The sequence below is a fragment of the Phymastichus coffea genome, unplaced genomic scaffold (assembly GCF_024137745.1).
Source record: "Phymastichus coffea isolate CEN01 unplaced genomic scaffold, Cenicafe_Pcof_1.1 PCOF00043, whole genome shotgun sequence".
NCBI classification, from domain to species: Eukaryota; Metazoa; Arthropoda; class Insecta; order Hymenoptera; family Eulophidae; genus Phymastichus; species Phymastichus coffea.
The window spans coordinates 2269010-2286293 of record NW_026706854.1 but is presented as its reverse complement, the minus strand read 5'-3'; the positions used below and the strand labels follow the sequence as shown (position 1 = coordinate 2286293).

Genomic DNA, 17284 nt, shown 5'->3' with positions numbered 1-17284 from the left:
ACACTCCTCCCCCTCTCCCCATTATCTCTGAATTTATCATTTGTTGCAGTTTGAATGATACACGAGCCATAATTATAAATAGATACTAGCAGTAATCTTATTTTTATCTGTTGAAAGGAGATTTCTATACGGGAACAAAGTTTTCAAATTCACAAAAGACATTCGTATTGAGATGAAGGAAAGTTATTTTCAGATGACTGCTACCTTATTAAATTTTTGTTCTCATAAAATTTTATTCAAGCTATATTTCATCTATGCAATTAGACAAATTCTTTTTCTCCTGCGAGCTTTTAAACGCGCAGTTGGACAATGAAAAATTCTTAATATTTAGACAAGAGAAAGCAGGCACGGATTGTTATTATAGTGTTTGCGAGCTGACTAATCTCTTACCGACACCTTAGCTGACCTTTGAGTATACACTCTCAGTGCAGGCTTGATTAAAGATGCACGCTCTTATTCTCTGTAAAAGCCGCGCGAACCATTCCGCTTCAATGCTACTGTCGTTGCTGCATATTTTCCCTATTGATTTTTACTTGCGCTACATACTTTTTTATCCACCAACTGGGGTTAAACCATTTAACGTTTCTGCAGATGCCAAATCATGGAAACGTTACATTCATTTCTTTCGTGCCGTGAAACGTTAATAAACAACTAATACTAATTTCTTGGTGATAAAGTACTCGAGGATTTCGTACATTCGATTCGCACTGCCTTTAAAAATTTACACAAGCACGTATACTTTTGGAAAAAATCGATTTTTATTTACATCAAGATGAAATTGGCTACACTTAATTCCCTGTTAATGCTGATATTTGCCAGGTTGGACGAGCAAGAACAATTCGCCACAGATGTTTTCTTCCTAGGTTTCCCAAACATTGTCCTTCACGTTGATACCTTTTTGCAAAGTTCATCTAGCTGTAGAAGCAGCGACGTTCGCGTAATTGGCAGAAATTGTCGGTGCCGTTGCTGCTGCTGCTGGGCCAAACGTTCCTTGCATCAATGCACTTTATACCTACACACTTATTATCGATCCGTTGCTCGCCCTTGCGGTACAGAGCAAACCCGTACCTTATTACATTAAAGCGCTTTGTGATTGCATTGACGAAACATTTGCGCACGGCAACATTTGTCACTCACAATGGGCTTTTCCAAGTGAGAAAATTGCGACTCTCATGACCAAGTGTGCAAATGGTAAATAAAAGCTGTTATAAATAAATTTTGCAGGAAGAGCGCGATCAAGCGTCTGAATTTGAAATCTGCCGACGCGTTTTGCTGCCTTGTTTTCGATAGTAAAGTTTGTCGAAAATATCGCGGCAACAGCTGATAGCCCGAAAGTACTTATGGCGAGTCAGCGCCGAACCAAAGTAGAATACTCGTTTTTGTTGATCTGTCCGTATCTCGGCCGGCAATTCAGCAGCTTATAGTTTCGGACTCGCAATTTCTCCGCACAGTTGGTCCGCAAGTACCGCCAGACGTTTTTCTTACTAAACGTAGTATGAATGTTTATTTCCGCTGAATCGATGAAGGATTTGAAATGGAGAGGAGAAAAGGAAAGAAAGTTGGCGAGTAGCGTAGAATCTAGATATTTGAGACGTTCGTCCGAGGCGAAAGCTCGAGGCGGCCTGAAATGCACTTGCTTTTAGAACGCAAAAAACCCTCGGCTACGCTTTCGGCAAGATTTTATTTTCGCCAGTACTTTAGTGTGCCTCGTCTACGGAAAGCATGGAAATCGGATTGAGGTGGCGCGCGCGCATATATTTAATAAACCGCTGCGAAAGCAAAGACGTCGAGATTTTTCGGAACGGCGGCGGAATGCGAGAGAAGCAGCAGCAGCATCATGTCGGTATAATAACAAATTTCCGATAAGTAGCGCGCGCGCGCGCGCGCGAGCTTGTGTACGTGGATGGGGATGGATGGGGATGGGGACGGAGAAAACACATGGTACCCGTATGTGGGTCGCCGCGACACATAGCAGCGGTGCAGCTGGGGAGGCAGCGCTAGGCTAACGCAAAGGCAAAATGGGTTAGGTCACCTATATAGCCGGAGCGTGAGCGAGAGAAAGATATTCGTGCATAATACCTAGCTACTGCAAAGCGTGTACGCGCGGCACGAGACAAACAACGTCGGCTCCTATACGCGCGGCGAACGAGCCAATACGTAGCCCCGCGCCATTCAACGCTAAACTCTCCGCTCATCGACCGTTTCGAGGCTCGATGCGCACATTTGTTCTCGAGCGTTTCTGCATCGCAATCGGTCCTTCGACCGTTGCGAGCCCCACCGCGACAACAGCCTCGTCCCAAACACGGCGTTCGTGACAGCAGCTTGCGACTCGAGCGATCACTGCCAGCTGGAAGAACAACGGTTGCCTGGAGCCTCTTCTCGCTCACATAAAAGTTCCAGGGTGGACGAGTTAGCAGCGCAGATCAGCGGGAAGGAATAGCCCCGACGGCCGTTGACGCTCGGAATGCGCGGGCAGCGCTGCGACGAGGTGTCGGGGGAGCGCGTCTCCCTCTCGCGGTTTCATCCGGCGGGCTGAAAAATTGAAGGAGTCGGTCGTCGCGGCGGCTGGCGCAGCGCGCACATGTGGAACTGGGCGAGGGTGCGCGCGCGCGCGTGCGCGGAAACGAATTGAAGAGAGAAAGGGATCCGCGGAGAGCGAGAGCGACACACCGCTATTCATGCTTATTTTAAGCTCATTGTGTGCAAACCGCATTCAGCCTTTGACTGAAAGTCGTCGACGTCACGATGCTAGCCGTAATCTCGCTGTCGCTCTCACTCTTTTCCAGAGCGCTCTCATTCGATATATCATTACACGCGATGCTCTTGCCGCGCTCCTCGCCTATTCACGACTCGTCGCGCTGTGTGCGCGAAGCATAAAAATATCAATGGAAAGACTGCGAATAAAGTAAGCCGGCGGGCTGGGGGTGCGCGTCTTGCGTAACGAAGGCCACTTTGCGTTCGCAGGAAACTGCGCAAGCAGCAAGAGCAGCTCTGCCGCTACATCTACAACGACGTGTTGACCGCCGAGTGCACCCAGTTCAACGGCAGCTGGGCCGAGCAGGACAAGCAGCTCAAGTGGTTCGCCGGCGACTATGACGCGGAGCTGCTTCCCAATTTTCTGGACAACTTCAACGCCAGCAACTTCTCGGACCTCGCGGGTAATGCCAGTCTCGAGTCTAGAGCCCTTCCGCGGTCGTCCGGCGCGTCGCCAGGGAGCGCGATTAACCGAGCGAACGAGCAAACAGGCGAGGAGCTGGAGCCCGTGCTGCCGCCGTTCGAGCTCTGGCAGAGCGTGCTCATAGCCTTGGCTCTGGCGCTGTGCATCGTGCTCACGGTGGGCGGCAACATACTGGTGCTGCTGGCCTTCATCGTCGACCGGAGCATCAGGCAGCCGAGCAACTACTTCATCGCGTCGCTCGCTGCGACGGACATGCTGATCGGTAGGTGGCTGCCGCGGATAAGCGCGCGCCCAGCGCTCGACGTCCGGCTGACCGACTGACCGACCGACCGCAGGCACGGTGTCGATGCCGTTCTACACGGTGTACGTGCTGATGGGCACCTGGGAGCTGGGCCCGCTGCCCTGCGACCTCTGGCTGTCGGTCGACTACACGGTCTGCCTGGTCTCGCAGTACACGGTGCTGCTCATCACCATCGACCGCTTCTGCTCGGTCAAGATAGCGGCCCGCTACCGCAGCTGGCGCACCAAGAATCGGGTCATCTGGATGGTCAGCATCACCTGGATCATACCCACCCTCCTCTTCTTCATCAGCATCTTCGGCTGGGAGCACTTCATCGGCTATCGCGACCTGCTGCCCGGGGAGTGCGCCGTCCAGTTTCTCAAGGTCGGTGCGATCGCAACCCTCCGATGCCCGCTCTCACGCTGTCGCCGCGGCTCGCTCGCAGGATCCGGTCTTCAACACGGCCCTCATCATCGGCTACTACTGGACCACCCTCATCGTGCTGTTCATTCTGTACGGCGGCATCTACAAGACCGCCTACGACATGCAGAAGAAGAGCGAAGCGAAGCAGCGCAAGATGCAGTCGATGGTGGCACTTTCCGCCGGTGCCATGTCCGGCATGGCGGGCCGCGCCGCGGGCATCGGCATCTCCAAGACCCAGAGCACCTTGCTCAGCCAGGACAAGCCCAGAGCCGGCCAGCAGCAGCAGCAGCAGTACCAGCAGCAGCAGTCGCAGCAGCAACAGCCACAGCACCAGCCGCTGACAGTCAGCACCACTGCCACCTCCGACAGCGTCAGCAGCCAGGTCGTCAGCAAGGAGTTGGCGGGCGAGCCGCGTGACGCCGGTGCGCGCAAGGTGCTGTCCCGGCGGTTTTCAGCCCGCACGCACGTATTCCGCGGCACTGTCCGATAGCCCCGACGGGCGGCTCAAGGGCGATTTGCATTTGGCAGCAGCTGGAGGCGTCGCAGCCGGAGGCCGAGCGCTCGGAGCGCTCGAGCAGTCCGGCCTTCGACTCGGACGACGAGAGCGCGCCCGCGGCCCAGCAGCAGCAGCAGCCAGGCCTGCAGCCGAGCCGCAGCCAGCAGCAGCTGAGCAGCCTTCGCAAGCGCTCGTCCCTGGCCGGTCTGGTGGCGCAGTCGGGCGCCTTCCAGCTGCTGCAGGCGGCCAACGGGCGCTGCTGCCCCTTCAACGGCATCCTGCCCATCAACGTGGAGCTGGGCATGGCCGCCGCCGCCGCCGCCGCCGCGGGCAAGCGGCTGCCCTCGCCGGGCAGCCCGCCGGCCGAGCCGCTACCGCGGATCCAGGAGGACGGGCCGAGCCTGGGGCCGCGCGCCGAGACGGTGGGCAGCGCCAGCAGCCGCACGCTCACGCCGGAGCCACGGCCGGCCGGCCAGGGCGGCAGGGGCTCGACGGCCTCTGGCTCGCTGATCATCCCGCCACCGAGCGAGTTCCGCGGTGGCAGCAGCGCCAGCGCGCCGCCCTCGGAGGCCGACTCGTCCTCGTCGCCGCTGCCCTCGCGGCCGCGGGGCTACGACGCGATGAGCGGCCTCGACGGCGCCGACCTGCGCTTCATGGACGAGAGCTCGGTGGTGGTGGCCAGCCCCTCGTACGAGAGCCCGCCCTCCTCGTTCTCCTGCAGCCTGGTGCAGGGTCTGTCGAGCGCGCCCTCCTCGCCGCTGCTCGGCGCCGCGGCCGCGCCATCCGGCGGCGCTAGCCTGCTGCAGGCGGCGCTCATCCGGGCGACCGCCCAGCAGGCCGACCGGCAGCAGCCCCAGCTGCCGGCCGCCACGGCCAACGCCTCCAGCCAGACCCTACCCCCGCGGGTCTTCATCACGCACCAGTCGAACGCCGCCTCGCAGACCTCGCCCGTGATCGTCAGCAAGCTCGGGCCGCCGCAGCGCGCGCCGCCGCTGCCGAGCCCGGGCCCCGACGCCGTGCCCGCGCCCGCCGCCCCCCAGACACAGGTCGGTTCACCGCGGCGTTCGCGCCCCTTCGCGCGCTCCACGTGCGTCACCGCTCTGTCGTTGCAGCAACAGCACTTGGCCCAGGCCCAGACCCAGGCCCAAGTTCTGGCCCCGGCCCAGATCCAGGCTCAGGCGCAGGCCCAGGCTCAGACCCCGGTCCAGGACGCCAAGTTGCCGAGTGCCGCCAGTGACAAGGCCGTCGCGGGTGGCTCAAGGAAGGACTTTGTCAAGGTTATCGGCAAGCGGCTCAAGGTCAAGACACAGAAGAAGGATCCTACCGCGACTCGGCAGAAGTCGCGCACGGAGAACCGAGCTCGCAAGGCCTTTCGCACCATTTCCTTCATTTTAGGCGCCTTCGTCACCTGCTGGACGCCCTACCACGTTCTCGCCCTCGTCGAGGGCTTCTGCTCCGATCCGCCTTGCACCAACAAACATCTCTACATGTTCTCCTACTTTCTTTGCTATGCCAATAGTCCTATGAATCCTTTCTGCTACGCCCTCGCCAACCAACAGTTCAAGAAAACCTTCATCAGGATACTCAAGGGTGACTTCCACATGACGTAATTGCCGCTCATCCACGTGTCGATCGCACCATCAATTATTTATTTTTCCGGCCTTCCACTTACTCATGGAACGAAATCTTGGACTATATTCGATCGTTTCAACACAAAACTCAATGACAATATTTTATATATATATATATATATATATATATATATATATATATATATATATAACTCAACAGCATATTGAATATGCTTTTTCATCCAAAACCAAACAAACTGCAATACAAGTATTAATGTATTCGTAGCATCCATTAATCTTTATAAGTAGCTACTACTCGCATAACTTATAATTTTTTTTGTATGGAACTGCCCGCGGGAAAAAGGGACCTAATACTATATCGTGTTAAATTGACGTAGCGGTAGAATACATTATTTGTAGATATAGTGAGTGATCGTATGCTGAAAAAGAATTTTATCCATCGGCAACTTTTTTATAGCGAACTTTTTTATTTCTGAATTCCATATTTTCTTTTTCAAATAACTAAAACTTTATATACTATGATATAAATCATTTTAGTTTGAAATGATGGTCATTTGATTGATACAGGATTTTGCATAGAGGAGTGAATCAAAAGCATTGCCTCATACAAAAGAATTTCGCAATAGCTCGATAAGCATTCGGAACACTGTTTCATCGAATTTTCTTTTTCTATAAGAAATACGTGATTTTCGCGTCACTGTGCCCTAAATAGAGGACCTAAACTGACCTTATACAAATACGCATTTAAATATTCTAATAAGAGCACGGCTAATGTGTCAATTCAGTCGTACATTTTGAAAACGACGAAACATCAAAACTATTTCGACGCGCATCACCAAAAATTTAGTGTGCAACAGGAACGTAAAAGCAGTCTTTAGACTCGTATACTCGCCATCTTTGTTTAAGAGTACCCCCTGTCGTACACAAACTACTAATAACTTCATCCGAATTAATTTAATAATTCATTTCAAAAGCTAATTTTTGTATATAACACCTTATTATTTCCATTTTATCGTTTCGCAGATTATTATTCTATTATTGAGATTTGCCTAAAGAGAAGAAGTCAAACAAACATAACTTTGTTATGCGCTTTTCTTATGAATACGATACTTACATATCAATGTGTTTGTTATCAATCGTTGTCAAGGTATATTTTCACAACTTAAGAAAGACTATCGCAGATTGATAGTTTATCATGTCCATAAATGGATAATGGTGGTTTTTTACGACTTCAAAAATCAATAAGATTATTGTCGGGCGCATTGCAAGAATATTTGTATGTAAATTACTTATGTATTTTATCATTGTTAAAATGGTATGGTGTAGGGACATAAAGGTAATATTAAATTATTGTTTTAAAGAATACTGGCCATTGACACAGTTGAAACGGCGATTATGTGAAACGTACTAATTACGCCACGTGAATTAATGTTAAGTATAGAGACTTTAAAAAATACTAAAAGATAAACGACTTTGTAAGAAAAAGTTATTATTCTAAATCCAGAAAGACCATTCCATGCTGATTGTCAATTGATCTCACAATCCAAATTTAAAAAATACACTATGTATACAATTTGTTGAAAAGTTATAATAAATAATCTTTTGTAAATGTAAATAATAACAAATTGGTTGAATGTATTAGGGGAAAGATATATATTATGACAATATTATGACATATTCTCTCGGTATAAACTTATGCAAATAAAGAATTAATGTACATAAGATTCGTAAGTGTCTACAATTATTATTTACCGATTATTTTGAAAAAATTGTATGCCAAACATTACTTTGTCACCTACATTTTATTTTTGTTGTATTTTTATTAGCTCGCATGCATGATTAAGAATTCACTAGGCTTGAACCCTAAATAATATGAAGTTTTCTTTTATCCCGGCAGTTCCAAAAGATATCCTAAAAAATATCCCAATTCAGATATCATCGGGGAATAATATTCGCAGTACTCAGTGTTGTTACGTTCTCCACAATATGCTTCGTAGTCAGAATGCAGTTAGAAATCCTTCAAGCATATTGATATTCTTCAAACCAATCAACCTCGTGTACGATAATAATTGTGACAGGAAAAATGCTCGTTCTGATTCAATGCTGGCGAATCACTTTCTTCACTTTCACTGATAAACTCAATTTAATTTTTTTTAAAGTAAATTCATTAATTTTTCAACGTCAAAAATTGTTAAATAAATGGCAGATTTGTTCAATGTTATAGAAAAATTGACTTTAATAAAAAACTTTGAGTCTTCAATAAATAACGAATGGGTACATGAAGTATTTATATTGCTAAAGAGAATGATATGTTCTAAAATAATGCGATATGTTATGAAAATGATATTTTTGTTATTTTTAAAGTATTGTGACTAATGTTACCGTTCGACATATATATGTATGCGTGTGGGCGTGTGAGTTTTGTAATAACAATTAATATGTAATTCATTCAAAAGTTACCGCTGAGCTCCTTTTGCAAATCACTAGCGCCATTACATTGATTATATAGGCACACCCGTACCTGACTCATCCACAGAATACAGTACAGATCCACTCATCCTCATGCTACTATCGCGGAACCACGGACCCACTTGACTGCCACCAGACTAACCTCATCCGCCCTTAACTTCATAAATATACTACTCAGTTCGCGTATAATAATTGTAGATGTGATTCAGTGATTGTTGCGTGGGTTCAGAATTGTTGCGATTGCAAATTTGGTAGTAAACCTATTTACCAGATTTGCAGCGGAATGAACACTAATTTAATTTCAATATTGTGCTTAACTTTTTATATTCTACAATGCTAAGAAGTAAACATCTTGTTTTTCCAAATTAAAGCCAAGAGATGTGTTATGACAAGTTTTATATTCCTCGGCTATACTTCACTGAAAAAGTACTAAACAATTCAAGACTTTTGATTATACAAAAGAAGTTAACTAGCGCAGATAAGAAGTTAGATATATAACCTCAAATATTTGTTTTCCGAACTGAAATAGTTGCTTTTTTTCAAATGAACACGTAAAAATAATGGATTTGAATACTAATCTTCTTTATCAAGTGAACTTAATAATTTTCTTATTATTTACGTACAGCCATACCGGCACAAGTACTCCAGTTAGTGATTCTAAAATAAATAATGCACTTGATGCAATTGCTATTTGTGATTCTGTAAAATTTTTGCGTGATTCGTCATACGTCAGACAGTGCAATACATTATCATATCCAATTGAATTTCATGATAAACAAGCTGATAATGACATACGTTTTATGTGTATGACTTTGAATCACATAACAAAGAAAATATGCGAGTATCATGATATTGATATGAGTCAGATGAAAATACCTGAATCTGCTAAAACATTTGATGAAGAATTGAAAAAATTGGAACCAAAACATAATGAGATAATAAATGTTGTAGATGGCTGGTGTAAAAATATGACTACTTGGCTCAATGTTACCATACAAAATGATAATAATGTATTTTATATAAATTATGCTAATGAAACACTCTTGGACAAAATTGAATGTGTTGAAACTTGTCACGTACGTCATGGAGTGAATAATTTTTGTGTAGTATTTTTTTGGTTTAATAAATTACATAATAGACTTCAACTTTCAAAAAAAAACAATATTTTAAAAGAAACACCTGTTTCTAAACAAGAAACTCTTCCTAAAATTGACACTGATGATAATATAGAAAAGCCACTTTCTATTAATCCAGACAATAAAGATGAACATACAAGTGTTGTAAATACAAAAGTTGATAATGAACACTCTAAATTTCCCAATGAAATACAAAGTAATTTAAAATCTGAGTCAATAGGAAGTGCCAATGAACAAGAAGTAAAAAAGTAAGTTCAGAAATTTTACTTTGAAAAATTTAGTTACTTAGAAGTTGTATACATAGAATTTCTTCTAGGAATTTGGACCAGCCTGACCAGGAAATAATGCCTGATAGAGAACAACAAAAGCAAGATTCCAAATTGTCATCATTAGTAGATGATAAATTGAACATAATAGAGAATAGAGCTGAAAATATTAAAACCGAATTTCAAGAAGGAAACAGTTTTTTGGATGAAGAAGGAAAGAAAGGATTTGAAGAAGGTATAGAAGGTGAAAATGACCATAGCATTATGGAAACGAATAAGAAAGATTCTTATAATGATTCAGGTTAGTTTTGTTGAAAGTACAACTGACGTTTCCAAGAGTGATTCCATATTAATATAATAATATTGATTTCAATTGGGATATTATGATTAATCATCCATAATGTAATAGATAACAGTAGTTATAATATTAATTAAATTTATATTATTAAAAAATGTTTTATGTAATATTGTAATAATTATAATATCAAAAATATATATTTTAAGGTGACCAACATGGCTTTCTTGAATCACCCGTCATAAAAGAAGAAGATGAATCACATTTTTTTATATATTTTTCAATTCTTTCTCTTGTCTGTCTTATACTTTATATTGGATATCATAATAAACAAAAAGTAAGTAAATATTAAAAATAGAATCATTAAAAAAGATAAATAAAACTTTTAATAACTATGCTTATATATTTTCAGATATTAGCAATAGTTTTAGAAGGCAGACAGTCAAAAAGGAATCGTGGCAGCAGAAGAAGACCAAATACAGCTAATTATCGTAAACTTGATTCTAATTTAGAAGAGGCTGTGACATCTCAATGTAGTACTAATGTTACTCACGTAATTTATTGAAAACAATATTTTGTGAATTGACCATTCGGCTGTTGAGAATCTAATCAAATCTACTTTTTATTTGGTAATAAAAAGCAAAGATTTTTCAAAGCATTAAGCATAATAGCAGCACAAGTACTGAGAATTTATATAAAAAAAAGCAAGAGTAAATATAGGCTTAAAAGTTGAGATTTTTTATGCAAGATTAATAATAAAATATATATCTTGTTGAAAAGTTCTTTTACTTACTCAGTTGAATATAGCACTTTTATAAATATATATTTTGTTCAATTTTCGATTTAATGTGTATGGTGCACTATAGGCAAAAGATAAAATATCTGAAATTCTGAGGAGCAATAATATATCGTTATTATTGATTAAAAAAAATTGGATTTTTATAGAATGCGATTATTACAACGGCTTCATATTCACGGACATGACGTTAATCAAATAAAAAAATATTCCGTTATTTATTTGTCTTATTCTCATATGGCATTTCTTGCATTCTATTTTACAAAATAATAATGTAGCTACCATCGGTAAGTCATCACTATCACGGTTCTTTTTATACGTATTCAATAGCTTTAAAAAGTAATAAGAGTTTTATGACGTGCTTAATTGTATTTTTTTTTGGAACAACTTTTACATATTAATTGTGAATAATGTACGAAAGCCAAAATGTAATGACAAAGTGATGATTTTTCAGTTAGAGTGTAATAACATACGTTATGCAACTATAGTTGATTTCTTTTAAAGTGACTTGCTCCTGCAAAACAACGTCAACAATATGTAGTTCACCATCAATTATATAGTTCGTACTCCTTTCTTATCGAATGTACATAATATTCTCATAAATAACTGCGTGTAAATATAAATACTAATATATGAGTTTATGTAAATGTGTGTGGAAAAGTGATTTCGTAAATTTCTGTATCGGCAGTTGCATAATACATGCTATACATTTTTATTTTTCGATGGTTATTCACTTTATCGTTAGTATTTTTATATAAATCGTTAATATTAAATATTTCATGTAATTTAAAATAGATTGTGATACAGCGGTATGATTAACAAAATGTAAAATAAAAAATTAGGCACGTAAAATAATGAAAAAATAGTCGTCTAATTAATTACAAACGCGTTTGCAATTTTTTTTTGCAACAAGCACTTATATCATGCTTACATCCCTTATCGCATAAGTGAAGATGTGACGTGTGCGAATAAAGTTTTGCATTTTAATACTTTTTATTGACCGTAAATCACGTAGTAACAATATTTCAGTTCGTTCTCAATATGGCCCTCAATTCCATAAAATAACATCCAAAAATATATAAATAACCAGTAAATTTTCTTAAAGCTCATTGAGCTGACATTACGCGAGGTATTCACAAAAAATATTGGAATTATAACAACCTCGAAAAAGGAAAGTTGAAAAAAATGTTAAAACTATGGACTAATCTTGAAAAATTAAGGTAAGGAATTAATAAAGCTGGAGAAATCTGGCTACAAAATGGTGGTTATAGTTTCATGTTCATTTCTATTGATAATTTATTATTTCGCTGTTGAAATGTAGCTGTATTTCGCATAAAAAATAATGGAATGTTTGCTTATCAAGCTTATGCGCAGAAATATAAAGTCATAACAAATAGTTATTATCCTTTCTTTCAAGTTATTTAGTGGTGATAGTACATGTTCAACAAAAATATATGATTTGAATATTCGTGTGCAGTTGTCGAAATGAAGATTAGACTAGGCGTGCTTTAGAATTAATATGCATACATTGACGATTTAATTTCTGGTAGTTCAAAAGGTCTGAAACAATAGCACGCGTCTTTGGTATTTTGGAAAATCCAGTCCAAATAAGGCCCGATTCTCGTAAAGATTGCAGTCCCAACAGTGTCATTGCAATTGTTTTTGTCCGATACGATCCCTGTTGACATTAAAATTGGTAATAATTGACTTGCAACGGGAAGATTAATAAGAAGGCAAATGGTCACCCAACGCGGGTTATGGCACAGTAACAATAATGAGCGTGTGAATAGCAATGAGGAGGCGTTGAGGGTGGCAAGCGCTCCCTCCAACAGGTTGCATAGAAGAGGTCAACTCACCTACGAGATCGTAAAAGCCACTGTATGACCTGTACAATACCGAGGACCCGATGTCGTTCTAGGCAAATGGAAAAAAAATAGCCATTGAATACGCGAATCTCAACTGAAACTTAGCTACGTGGAGAGGAGAGATAAAGCGGTGATTGTGAATTATCGATATAAAGTGCTGAAATCACTTGGCAAACGATAGAGGTTGGTCCAACGACGCCAATGCAGCCGCTCTCTTCGTGATAGTCGGCCGGTTTAACGCCGCCTGCGATGCACTCTCGCCGTCCTAGAATGGGCAGGCCCAGTTTGCGCGGCAGGCAGCCTCTTCCCGCGACGCCGTCGTCGCTGGCCACCGACGCCCGCTCGATCTCTGTCCATCCCGCGAGTGTCCCTACTCGACCCAGGTACGAGGAGGTGCCTAGCGAGAATTCCCATCGTCGTAACGGGAGCAAAGCAAACGAGCAGATCGCAAGACGAAACGGGACGATGCAGGCTCGCGGCTGCCCGTCGAGTCCCCGGAGGGGATCGGACTGGCGGGACGGCAGGCAGGCGCGAGCGAGCAGCGGGCGCGAGGCGGGGCGCTGGACTGACCGGCGTCGGGCAGGCAAACCGGCAGCAGCCGGCTCTCGAACGGAGTGGAGCGGCTGAGGCGGACGAGCGCGAGGTCGTGGGCGCGGGACTGCTGGCTGAAGCCGGGGTGCGCGACGACGGCCTCGACGCTGACGTTGGCCGAGGAGACCTGCGGGCTGCAGCGGTCGTGCTCGCCCACGGACACCTTCACGTCCGCCGGGGTGGCCCTGCAAGCAAGCAAGGCTCGCGCGCTGCGCTCGGGGCGCGGCTCGGTCGGCCGCCCGGCGTACTCACCGCGCCAGCGGGCTGGCCGCGCTCAGCACGTAGCGGTCGTTGATCAGGGCGCCGCCCACCGGCTGGCCGCCCCGCACGTGCACGCTGGCGAGCCAGGGGAACTCGTGGCTGAGCGCGCGCTCGCCGCCGAGGAACCTGGCGCCCGAGCGGTTCGACCTGCCGCAGGCTGCACGCGCGCGGCCACGGTTACACTCCGCTGGCCGACGGTCGTGCTCGACCGGCCACCCCGGCGCGGCGACACTTACTGCAGTAGAAGCACGCCCGGAACTTGCCGGTCAGCAGGTCGAGGAGCCGCCGCGGTCGCCTCCCGGCCTGGTCCGCCTGCGCGTTCGGGACGCTGCGCTGGGCGGCGAGCAGCAGCGGCAGCAGCAGCGCCAGCAGCAGGAGCAGCAGCTGCAAGCCGCGGCAGAGGCCCGTTCTGGGCATGGCCAACTGAGGACGAGCGGGCTGGCGCTCGTCGCCGGAGTGCGCTGGCCTCTGCGCGCCGCGCGGCGTTATAAGCCGGCGCGCGCCGCCCGTATAGTTTTATCCCGAGCGCCGGCGCAATTGGGTTCAAATGATTCGGAACAAGTGCCTCGCTTGGGGGGCCAGCCGTGGGCCTGGCATATTGTATTGAGAACTCTGCCGCGCGTACAGGCGCGCGACACTACACATATGGGCCGCGGGCGAGCGGTGCAGCGATGCTCAGTCGCGTTGGCAGAAGCAGCCGTCTTTGCTGTTGTCCGCGATCCAGTCCAAGTAGCGCGTAACACGGCTGTAGACGCCCGGGTAACCTGCTCTCGCGCATCCGTTGCCCCAAGACACCACTCCGATCAGCTCGTACTTCCCGTCAGCTCGCTCGACAACCAATGGCCCGCCGCTGTCGCCCTGCGATCAACAGACACGCGGTTGCATTTTTTCAGAGCCTCGCGCATTCCTCCGGGAGCTCGGCCTACCTGGCAGGAGTCTTTTTTCCCTTCCGAGTACCCGGCGCACATCATGTTGTCGGTGATCGCGCGCGGCTTGTAGTCCGTGTTTATTCGGCAGTCGGTCTGGCTCATCACGGGCAAGTCAACCGATTGCAATAAACAAGATGCCTTGCCATTTTCTTTCAGCGTTCCCCAGCCAGACGCCACTGCGCTCTTCCCCGCGTAAAGATTATCTGCAACATTACCCAATTTATTGCGGCTCAATGAAAAGAAAAAAAAAAGAAGCTCGAATCGTGTAGAAAGTTGAGCGACTGCCCGCATATTTCATACCGATATGATTTATTTGCAAAACGACGTAGCTGTGACGAAAAATTTCAATCGAAAACTTTCCATGCATTGCATCAGTTCTCCTTTTTATTTTACTTCACGGGGATATTAATTGCACGACGGATGATTTCGTATCTCGCGTCTCGTCATTTGACATTTTATCAGGGATATCGATTTTACACACCTTTGCCTGGTGCTTTGAGCGTCACGCGTGAATATTTGCGCGACGTTTCATCGTTAGGCAAATCAAGTGCAATAATGTGTTCTAGGCTTCATTTGTTGCATAGTTTGCCAAATTTGTGGATCGGCAAATCTCAATCTACAGGTTTTATTTATCCGTGGAATCTATTATTCGATAATCGTACGCCCGATCGGCAGTTCTTTCACGATTCGTGGTCGTGGAAAAGTCAGCTCACCCCTTTCTCCATCGCAACGACGTACGTTTGGTAAGTGACGCGCAAAGTGATAAAATTAACGTACCTTGAATTTTCGGGAGGCAAATCGGCCTTATGGTTTCGGACAATGGGACTCTCTCGTTGAGTCTGAGCAGAGCGATGTCGTGATCGAAATTCAAGAAGCTGAAGTTACCCAGGATCGCTCTCACGACGAACCTCGTCTCGGGCTTGGCGTCTCGCATGCACTGATCATGCTCTCCGAAGGTAGCCTTTATCAAGAACCATATAAACCTGAAAAGTAAGCTGAGCTGACTGTCGCTCGCAGGTTCGATCGCTCGAGGTCGGCGCGCGATGACGATGGACACCTACCCTTTCGCGCAATGCGCAGCTGTGAGCACGTAACGATCGTTGACCAGGGTGCCACCGCAATAAAATTTGTTCAGATAAGACAGTCGCACTTGCCAGGGGAACTCGTTCATGAGCGTCGTTTGTCCCCCCACGATTCGACTACCCTCGTTCCGCAAACCACACGCTGAAATCAATATGTCTTATGGTTATTTATGTGACTCAGGCGAACCAAACGACATTGCGCTACGGGCAGGTTATTCGTAGCGCGATATGGTACGAGGCCAAAGCAGCGAGCTTGATGTTATGCTCATATTTATGCTTATGGCTTTCTCTGGAGTATCGAGAGAAATGACCGGGCTTCGGTCTTATTCTGTCCTACGCTACGAACATCCTTGTCATATCGCGCTGGCGCTTGGCTCCCCAAGGCACGTAAATGACTAATAACACCACTGGCTTACTATTATAATACCGGAGTCCCTCTACATGCGTGTACAGCACGTCCGAATATATATATACGGTTTCTTCTTGACATGACCTCGAGTATGTATGATAGCGTGGTGAAAAAAATATCAGTTAAAAGATTGGTTTCCTCAGTCTGCTCTTATAATCAAGCTAATTTTTTAAAAATTTATAATATTTAGTTGTCATTTATTTAACAACTGTTTGGCCATTCTCCAAGCAAATCTTTCGTTATCCCTAGTATCAGAATTTATTATAAGATCGCTTTTAATCAAATTCGTTCTTGCGCGTAATTGCAATTCATTATATCACCGTAAATCGAGCAAAGCACAATAGTGCGACGACGACGTATGCAGAATAGTTATGGACACTTATCAGTCGAAGCCAAATCAATGCATGCAATTGCCTAAAATTACCAAAAATTAAGCTATCGAATCGTGAGTTTTTTTTTTACCACGCGATGGTACTTAATCGATTAATTGAGATGAAATCGAGAAAATGATCAACATCTTTTTAAAACGAAGATACGCTCATACTTACAGCAGTCGCAGAAGTTTGACTCTTTTGCAATTGGTTTCTTCTTGAATAAATTAGAAAAAGTTCGTGTGTCATCGACCGCGTTACTCGTCTGAATTTCAAATAAAACCATTGCTCAGAATACCAACCATACATCAAGATAAATATACCGCAAGTATTTTACTTACTTCTAGTTGATTGTAACTGTGAACTCGCAACACAAGGAATGAAAAAATAATGGCCACGTGTAATAGCAGTAATAAAGTCGTTGAATGTCTCATGATTAATTGATGACTCTTGTAGTGTGAGGGGCCGATAGGTAATTTTAGATAATTCGTTAGTCAGCGATTCAACTCAAAGCACCTTGAACGATAACGTCAAATTTCATTTGAAGAGAAACATCATCCGCGGCTTCATGAGAGCACGATCATGAAGAAAGGACTGGCAGATACAAAGAGACTTTAGAGAGCTCGCTGCAATTGCACAATGCTATAAGAGGAAATCGCCTGCTTGTCCTTTTCCTTCTTACCGAACCTGACTCACAAACTCGTTATGTGCATCTTAAGAATGGTGGGAAAGAGTGAATTGTAGCAGACAATTTTTTCACACTTTTCTTCAAGTTCAAACTTACGCTCACAGTTACGTACAGACTTACGATTCTACTAGCGGCGCTAATAAGTAGCTAAAACAGT

At 45.1% G+C, this 17284-nt stretch overlaps 3 protein-coding genes across 5 annotated transcripts; 2 read left to right on the top strand and 1 right to left on the bottom strand.

The window, feature by feature from the left end:
- The first annotated feature begins 1945 nt into the window (after positions 1 to 1945).
- On the top strand, positions 1946 to 6093 carry LOC131664385 (probable muscarinic acetylcholine receptor gar-1). Of its 3 annotated transcripts, none has more exons than XM_058935438.1 (7): positions 1946 to 2905; positions 2965 to 3158; positions 3246 to 3440; positions 3514 to 3842; positions 3904 to 4314; positions 4413 to 5423; positions 5490 to 6093. In XM_058935438.1, the coding sequence occupies exons 1-7, from the start codon at positions 2679 to 2681 to the stop codon at positions 5985 to 5987; spliced, it is 2865 nt and encodes a 954-aa protein (XP_058791421.1). In that variant the 5' UTR covers positions 1946 to 2678; the 3' UTR covers positions 5988 to 6093. The 3 variants fall into 3 exon arrangements, with proteins under 3 accessions (XP_058791421.1, XP_058791422.1, XP_058791420.1); XM_058935439.1 differs by having other exon boundaries at positions 4410 to 5423; positions 5496 to 6093; XM_058935437.1 differs by having other exon boundaries at positions 1948 to 2905; positions 4410 to 5423.
- A 2413-nt stretch (positions 6094 to 8506) lies between these two features.
- LOC131664216 (trans-Golgi network integral membrane protein 2-like) lies at positions 8507 to 11867 on the top strand. Its single transcript, XM_058935136.1, has 4 exons — positions 8507 to 9822; positions 9891 to 10141; positions 10345 to 10472; positions 10548 to 11867. Exons 1-4 carry the CDS (start codon positions 8999 to 9001, stop codon positions 10698 to 10700), a joined length of 1356 nt encoding a protein of 451 aa, XP_058791119.1. The 5' UTR covers positions 8507 to 8998; the 3' UTR covers positions 10701 to 11867.
- Positions 11868 to 12183: 316 nt separating this feature from the next.
- Positions 12184 to 16725, bottom strand: LOC131664308 (transmembrane protease serine 9-like). The gene is made up of 11 exons (XM_058935282.1): positions 16617 to 16725; positions 15639 to 15801; positions 15355 to 15560; positions 14575 to 14780; positions 14332 to 14506; positions 13885 to 14160; positions 13640 to 13805; positions 13367 to 13572; positions 12964 to 13193; positions 12788 to 12845; positions 12184 to 12609 (listed from the first exon to the last, which is right to left on the bottom strand). Exons 1-11 carry the CDS (start codon positions 16723 to 16725, stop codon positions 12446 to 12448), a joined length of 1959 nt encoding a protein of 652 aa, XP_058791265.1. The 3' UTR covers positions 12184 to 12445.
- Between the last annotated feature and the right edge of the window lie 559 nt (positions 16726 to 17284).

Bases quoted from the DNA above. Each gene is read 5' to 3' on its own strand.
- LOC131664385 (XM_058935437.1), top strand. From the start codon at position 2,679: ATGCTTATTTTAAGCTCATTGTGTGCAAACCGCATTCAGCCTTTGACT. The intron at 3,159-3,245 runs GTAATGCCAGTC...ACGAGCAAACAG, and splicing joins CAACTTCTCGGACCTCGCGG to GCGAGGAGCTGGAGCCCGTG. The intron at 3,441-3,513 runs GTAGGTGGCTGC...GACCGACCGCAG, and splicing joins TGCGACGGACATGCTGATCG to GCACGGTGTCGATGCCGTTC.
- LOC131664216 (XM_058935136.1), top strand. From the start codon at position 8,999: ATGGATTTGAATACTAATCTTCTTTATCAAGTGAACTTAATAATTTTC. The intron at 10,142-10,344 runs GTTAGTTTTGTT...ATATATTTTAAG, and splicing joins AGATTCTTATAATGATTCAG to GTGACCAACATGGCTTTCTT. The intron at 10,473-10,547 runs GTAAGTAAATAT...ATATATTTTCAG, and splicing joins GATATCATAATAAACAAAAA to ATATTAGCAATAGTTTTAGA.
- LOC131664308 (XM_058935282.1), bottom strand. From the start codon at position 16,725: ATGGTTTTATTTGAAATTCAGACGAGTAACGCGGTCGATGACACACGA. The intron at 15,802-16,616 runs GTAAGTATGAGC...TATTGATTTCAG, and splicing joins GTCAAACTTCTGCGACTGCT to CGTGTGGTTTGCGGAACGAG. The intron at 13,573-13,639 runs GTGAGTACGCCG...GCTTGCTTGCAG, and splicing joins GCGGCCAGCCCGCTGGCGCG to GGCCACCCCGGCGGACGTGA.